The following is an 8,021-nucleotide window of genomic DNA, read 5'->3' as shown; positions in this document are numbered from 1 at the left end:
ATACTTATTTACAAGCACTGGTTCGATACCACTTCTGGCGGACTGTTACCATCTACCCAGTAGTCAGAGTGGACATTTTTTTCAACAAACTTCTTAAATATTCCGTTGATAAATTTGGAAATTGTTAAGAAAGTAATCATTCTAATATTCCACCACATTACGTCAAAGTTGACGGATTTATATAAGTTTTTCTTGTTTCCGAATCCCTGTATTTATATTGTATATTTATATTTCATGCACTTTTTGAATAAATATTGTTTAAACTAAACTAAAGTTGACCTTGCTATTTTGTAGATTCATTTGGGAAATAGAGGTATAAAAATAAACTCAGGATTTTACAGACAATGTTCATTATGTCGGATTCATACTGCGTAAAACAATATTGAGAGATTATTCTGCTTAACGCCATGGCGGAATTTAATTATTTGTTTTAAAGTCGTTCGGCACATGATTCTATCTTGCATTTAAACGTTAATTCTTCAGGAGACGGGAAATCCTATGTTTCTTAAGTATGATTTTGTTTTATTACAATGACTTTAAATCATTGATTTATTTGTAATTATTTTCGTGTCATATTTAATATTTTATCTATTACGTCAAAAGTTGCGACAAAGTCGTACTGCAACAAACTTCCATTGAATAATTCATCAGAATTGTAAAAAACAAAATACTTAATTTTTAAGTGTATTTCTCCGTTGTTATGAAAATCGACATGTATTGAAATATGTTTAATGACTTATTCTCCCATCAATTTAAGATACCTGTGTTGTCATAGAAACAAGACAACAACTTTTGTACCTGGAGTCCACTTGCAATTCGGGACAGTTAGGATTAACATCTAAAAAAATGGGCTGTAGTAATACAAAGACCGCCGAATCTGGGACCACAAATAAACCCCAGGAAAATGGGGGTGGACAAGCAGGTAAGCCGTTTTATTAGTGTAATATAATATACAACAGATCATTGAATAATTACTTATTTATAATGTATCTTTGTACCCAGTTTACAATGTATAGATCGGATAATATTACATTCGTTAAATACTTATAGATGCATATAAAGGTGCATTACAAATTGATTTTTTGTGGGGTGGGGTGGGTTGCGGGGTCGGTAGTATGTTTGGAGGGAACGTTTTTTTTTTGTGCTCTCAATTTTGTATTTCCCTTGTTTTAGAAAAAAAATGCATGTATAAATGTTTCTCCTTACTGCAGGAACATGATTCTTTCTATTGTTTGGACAACGTGATTTTTTTCTCGTGTTTTGGGGGATGGAAATTTTCTGATGTTTATGATAAACTTTACTGTTTAGTGGTATATGTGGCACTATAAAAATAAAACCATTAGGATTCAGGGAATAGCTATAAATATCATTTCCTCCTTTAGGCTTCCAAAGGCTGATTTGCGACTCGATAATTTGTTTTGTTTAAACCAGAATTAAAAACGATGTGAGGTTTTTACGTCTATGAGACAGATAACCAACAACCAACCAACATACCATTTAAAAAAAAACAGCTATATATTTTCCAACATTGCTTAAAGTGCAACGCAATAGAATAAAAAAACAAACAAAGACGAATTTCAATAAGAGGACATTATGCACTACTCTCTACCACTGACAATTTGTTCTCAATGATGTTAAATATAAGAAATTCAAACCTGTCAAACAAAATAAATAAGGAGTGTAATGGATGCCCTTCCATAGATAGAGTACTTTAATAATGGCTAGTATATCTATGGACGGAGGCTGCGAGTGGTATGAGTCTCTCCACGGACTAATAATTTCATTGGATTGCTACAGTAGACACAATGTATATTATATATATATATATCTAAATTAAATTTTAAGTCTATTGTCCTAACGCCACAATAAACAAATGTCCCTTTAAGTTTAAATTAAAAGTATGCGTTACAATTTCTTTATTATCCGCGAATAAAAGCAAATTTTTATAATAACCCGTGTCATGCAGAGTTGAACCCCTATGATGGATTACAACCAAACTTAAGCCTAGTATAAAATTTTATCAAATACGAGGTCATAAATGTACTAATCACAAACACCCAAACAATCAGAACAGTTTATTACAGTTTTACTGAAAAATCTTTAGTCAAAAGTAATTTATTATAACTTTACGACCTCCAATGTAAATATTTCAGGCTTTCATCGACAGCTTTTACAAGGATAAACACTATCAATGATGTCCTTACATTGTCATCTTAACTTAATATGTCCGAAAACAAAACCGTAAATACTCCACATATTATGTAGAATACAGCCACCATCGGCCAAACAAGGAAATTTGATGCAGAAATAAAAATGATTTCAATTCAGTAACTTTTAGTAAATTCTTTTACATAAAAAAATTGAATAAGAATTATGTTACGTACTTTTTCATACTAATTCAGTTGATCTTTCCCCAGTAAAGACGAGTAAAAAAAACCTCGAAAGCATTTATTTTTCATCAGATTGACTACATCACAACTTATTATAGTTTATTTTCAAACTTCTCGTATATAATTTAGTGTTCTTTCTTGTAACAAAATGGTTATTTCCCCAGTTGTGATCTAAAGTTTTATTATTTTATGCTTTAAGAGGACACAATACGAGTTACCGTTTTGTAAAAAAGGACCTTATTATTTCATCCTCCTCAACTTCTTGATCGGTTTACTGAACTTTGAACACGTGGACCGAATCTTTCTCAGCCTACAGGCAAAAGAGGACTCAATGATTTCATCCTGCTCAAATTTCTACTTAGTTTACTGACAAAAGGGGACCGCATGTTTCACCCTGGTCATGTTACAAGCACAATAGGACCCTATGACTTCACCCTACCCAACTTCCTGCTATGGTTACAGACTAAAGGGGACCCTATAAGTTTATCCTGGTCAACATCCTACTCAGTTTACTGCCAAAAGGGGAACCTATGTTTTATCCTGTCCACCAGCTGCTCAGACTACTGACATATATATGGTGACTATATGTTGTACCCTGCCCTGGTTACTGGCAAAAAGTGAGCCTACGATTCACCCTGTTAACTTTCTGCTCAGCCTACTAACAAAACTGAGGGGACAATATGTTTTAACTAGATAAAACCTATAATCTTATGGTATATGTTAATGCTTTCGTTATATGATGAATTTTGTGTCGATGACAGATTTTTATTGGTTTAAACCAATTAATCAATTTTAGATTAAGAATCTTGGTGATTTGGATTAGGAGGTTAATATATTGCACAGTCACCAGTCCATTATTTGTAGACTTAAAGTATACCTCTTTATATTCTTAAGTTACTTTGTGTTGTTGGTGCGCTTTTTCTTGGCGTATAGCTTACGTTTCTCTATATTCATACTCGTTCAACGAGCTCTGTGTTGTTGGGATGATTTTTCGTCACATATACCACACATCACCCTTTATATATACTCAAGTAACGAGTTAGTGTTGTTGGGGTGATTTTTCCAATCGTATAATTCACGTCTCCCTTCGTCATACCCAAGTATCGAGACAACTGAAGGTTGGTTCCCATCTACAGTACATATGGATTGCATATACAGTAATGAAATGTCACGGTTTAAACAGGATATTATCTACCCAGGGGGTAACAGTAATATAGGAAAATTTATATATGAACATTTATGGTTCATATTTCAACGATTTCTTGTTTAAATAACTTCATTTATAGTACATGATCGTACATGTTACTATATATATAATGTATTATTAAAGAGTTGTTTTTGTCAGTCGTACTCTAAGAGCACATAATAGAGTATTTTAGGACTGTATGAAACTTCAAACAGAGTGTCTCAAAAACTTTTATATAATCATTTTTAAGGTAGTTGTTTTATGACATAATACTCATTTTTTTTTTTATCTGAAATCAATTTCATTGTAAACTTTTCCATTACCAATTATTCTCATTTATTTACTTTTACTCGCCTGCTCTTCCTCTAATACAGTCAATTAGGGATTTAAGTATTCTTTCAAAACTGGTTTAACCTAGCCACTTATTAGCTGAGAAATGTAGGTCCCCATCATTTTAAAATGTTCAACAACTTTTTTTTTTATTTGATGCCCATTTCAATGAACATGCTAAATCAATTCTATCAAAACGTGTCCGAATGTTGCTCGTGATAATTTTCAGATTGTTTGGTTTACTGATCTTTGTTGTCAATTTTCTAGTTATTTGTAGATGATTAATTTTACTTTGTTGTTAGGTTGCTGTCACATTATAATTGACGCTTACGTGTAATACATGTCCTAAAAATTGCTGTTTAAGACTTATTCGTTATAGTCTGAGTCAGAATTTTCAGTTAAATCTAGAATAACAATGTCAAATCTGTTAAGAATCTAGTAAAACCTATTATGTCTAGGATTAATCATATTTTAATTGATATTTATGTAAAGCTAATAAGATTTTCTATAACACAGACTGCTAATCGCATTTATAGTTTGCACGTTACATATCCTTGCTACATTTTATAACAATCTTATGAACCCGCACCGCAGGTCAATCAAACAATTGACCTTAAATCTGTTATATAGACTTGAACAATTTAAATAAGCTGGATTTATAGGAATATATTAAATGTCTCGGATATAATATTGATTTATTTAATTCGATTGTTTAAAACGATCTATTATAATTATCGGACTACCAACTATCGTTTCGGGGAAACAAGATATAATATATACAGTATTCATATTACTGCAACAATTATGCAATTCAAACAATTATGCAATTCACAGAACCCTATATGACAGTTATATTGTGTAGACATGCACATCATCTGTCGATTATGTTTACGGTTCCCCTCAACTAACTTTAACAAAAACAAGGACTCTCCTTTAGTCGCCAGTTTAACAATTTTTGAGGATTCTTCTTTTGATCGCTAGTAAGTTTAAGACAATTTATAAGGATTCTTCCTGTGAAAGCTAGTTAAACTCGATTCCGAAGAACAAATTAGTAATATTGATGACCTATATGTATGCATGATAACAGTCTAAACACTGACAGACTCCTACTAGGCATAACACCAAATAAACAAATAAAATCAATGTATCTTCAAATCAGTAATGACATGACAGTCCATAAAATTCATTCATTCCAACATTTGATTGTAAAATTAATAGAATTTTACTCCTTTGGTATTTATTATCAGTCATGTATTCAAATTACCATTGTAGTGTATGTATTTCGACTAATTTATATCCAAAATCTCTATCAAATATCAGTGACAAATAACTTTTCCAACAGTTTTAGCTTGAATTGTTTTAGAGGAAATTTAAAAGTCGGTAATATATCTTAAGGTACTGTATCGATCTCTCCTTTATAATGACCCGCCACTTTTTGTGTGGTGGTTTGGAAAGCTATCGTATTATTTGCATTTGAAACTTCAACCTACCCGACATACCAGTTAATAGTGGCAGTCACAAATAATTTCAGGCGTATACAATACCTATTTTCCATACTTACAGAACATATTAATTAATCTACTTATTTTATAATTTGTCCTCGTTCGGCCGAATGTGCATAAAATACTTGCCACTGGACATTTTACAAAGATCAATTGATTGATAAATCTACATTTAGATAGTAGTTAAAATGCTACATATCAAAGTCCAGTAGAATATAACATATTGATATTGTAGACAAGCAACAGACAGAAGAGAAAACAGAACAAAACAATACGTCTGAACAAACGAAACCGTCAGAACAACAAAACATAACGGAAGAAAAACTAGCTGGTAGTATGATCCCGTTGTAAACACCTCTTTATACCTTCTCAACCCCACTTCCTTTACTTGCATGATTGAAAAGGTTTTCGTGCATGTACTCTGATAGAGAAAATACAACCATTGAACTTTCAATGCATGATTGGGTGAAAGTTTCTGTAGTCATTATATTAAGCATGTCATATAGTCAAATACCTTTATATTGTCTTTATCAATACTAATTAATATTGATTGTAATGTCAATAGTTTAGATGACATATAGTATGATATTGAATAAAGTCCTCTTAGGTACTAATATTGATTTTATTTTCAATATTTTGATACATCACTTAATAAACATTTCTATCTAGCAACTACTACTTATGATCCTGTTTCTTGGGTAAGGTCATGTATTTCTCACTGATGTGGTAATCTTTACACTTAATTAATTGGAGGTACATTGGTGGATAATCTTTACACTTAATCCATTGGAGGTGTATTGGTCGATAATTAACATGGTATATGTATAAATTAAAATTTGGTTTTAAACTAACATTCAGTAACAAGTACTCGTAGATTTGTCACTGTGTAGTTGTTTGTGTACATGTTAAGCCCTTGTCAACGTTATACTATTTTACAGTTAATTCTAAATTTATAATGTACACTCCAAGTAAGGCGGAAGGTTGAGTGTCCATTGTAATGCGAAATTAAATTCTTTGTGTGTCTGTCGAAGAATTATCCCTGTGGTTGATGTTGGTTGTTTTACATGTGTTTTTTTTTCTTCGTTTAATGTTAAAAGCTTAAATCAGGCCGTTGGTTTTCTCTTATGAACTGTTTGCAATTTTGTAACTTACCATATCGTTGTCAGTTTCTCTTAGACTTATGTATATATACCACACCTCTCAGTTGTTATATATTACACCTAGATGTTGACGCCCTCTTTTCTCATTCACATCCGATGTCACTGCATGTTGAACCTCTGATTGGCTATAGTATTCTCACCACCATGTTCACATAGAAACAAACACATGTATTGTCATTTTCGCTAGCCAAGGGTTACAATCCAATACCCTATTCCCTTGGCAGCGAAGATGAAGTATTCTGTATTTTTCCAGATCATGGACTTCATTGTTTGCATGTTATTTCTTAATGCTAAAATGTTTAATTTCCGGTTATCTTCTTCTTTCCGTCCTTGTAGTATGTTCAGTGTAGGTATTGAAATACGAATTAGAACAAACGTGACAATTTACTCGAAATACTGACACTGACGGTCACCTTTCTGTGCAATTCTGCAGAAAAAAAGAGGTTAAACAATAGAATAAACCAATGTTGAGTTCCTGAGTTAAATGCTAAGTTTCCGTATGATTGAAACATATTTAAATTACGGAATGCGAATTTCTAAGATTCAAATTTTTAATTTTGAACACTTTTGTGTTCAATAACCAATCATGATGTTTATGTTGTCTTATTTTCTCAATCGCATATAAAATAGTTACATCAATGTATCCCAGCTTTGAAATATGTCATTTACATAACTTTAATATGTGAAAAAACCTTTACAGAAACAACAACAGATCCGAAACCAGAGGAGAATTCTGGACAACAAAACACAGCCACAGAACAACAACAATCAGCGGACTAGCTAATTATTGGTACGTATTTCCTAGCTTAATATTGGTGCGTAATTCACAGACTCTCGTTAATGTATTTCCAGGTGCAAGACAGTTAAACATGGAGCCCTATTGGGAAAAAACAGTGACCTCTTTTTGTCATAACACACTGTCAAACACCCACACTGATCTGTGTCCACACTTAAGAAATTTCACAAAATAATCAATGTGGATAAACAGAACAAAATGTATGAATATTTACAGTATCAATTATAGCTAAAAATCATTAATGAAATGAATTATCAACTACTTTTTTTTTTATTCCAGGCTAACAGACAGAGATGAGCTCAACACTATTACTATTTCTCACAATCTTTTTCCGACATGGTTTTAAAATGATCTCCAGTATTAAAAGAAATGAATTATTCTCCAGACAGTTCTACACTCTAGATCCTGCAGTATTTTAAAATTATTCTGTTACGTTATTGGTTGAATATCCATTGCCATTACAATGCGTTGAGAATGCATGATATTCTGAGTTCTACTAGTATATTATCGTGTACCAGTATTAATGATTCCGTCCAAAATTTGTGATAATAGTAGTAGTATTTATATAATTGTGGTAGAGAAATTTTTCGACCAGATGTAACGCAAAATAAGTAATTATTCACTGTTATGTAAGTTATTTAATAAAAATATTTTCTT

The 8,021-nt window shown here is 31.9% G+C and overlaps 1 protein-coding gene across 2 annotated transcripts; it reads left to right on the top strand.

Annotated features, from left to right (window-relative positions):
- Positions 1-344: 344 nt before the first annotated feature.
- LOC139505466 (uncharacterized) lies at positions 345-8,021 on the top strand. Of its 2 annotated transcripts, XM_071295036.1 has the most exons (5): positions 353-509; positions 758-922; positions 5,644-5,739; positions 7,269-7,358; positions 7,644-8,021. In XM_071295036.1, exons 2-4 carry the CDS (start codon positions 847-849, stop codon positions 7,346-7,348), a joined length of 252 nt encoding a protein of 83 aa, XP_071151137.1. In that variant the 5' UTR covers positions 353-509; positions 758-846; the 3' UTR covers positions 7,349-7,358; positions 7,644-8,021. The 2 variants fall into 2 exon arrangements, 1 of the variants encoding a protein (XP_071151137.1); XR_011659755.1 differs by lacking the exon at positions 5,644-5,739 and having other exon boundaries at positions 345-509.

The sequence above is a fragment of the Mytilus edulis genome, chromosome 1 (genome assembly GCF_963676685.1).
Source record: "Mytilus edulis chromosome 1, xbMytEdul2.2, whole genome shotgun sequence".
NCBI lineage: Eukaryota > Metazoa > Mollusca > Bivalvia > Mytilida > Mytilidae > Mytilus > Mytilus edulis.
The sequence above is the reverse complement of the archived record's forward strand: the minus strand, read 5'-3'. Positions and strand labels throughout refer to the sequence as shown.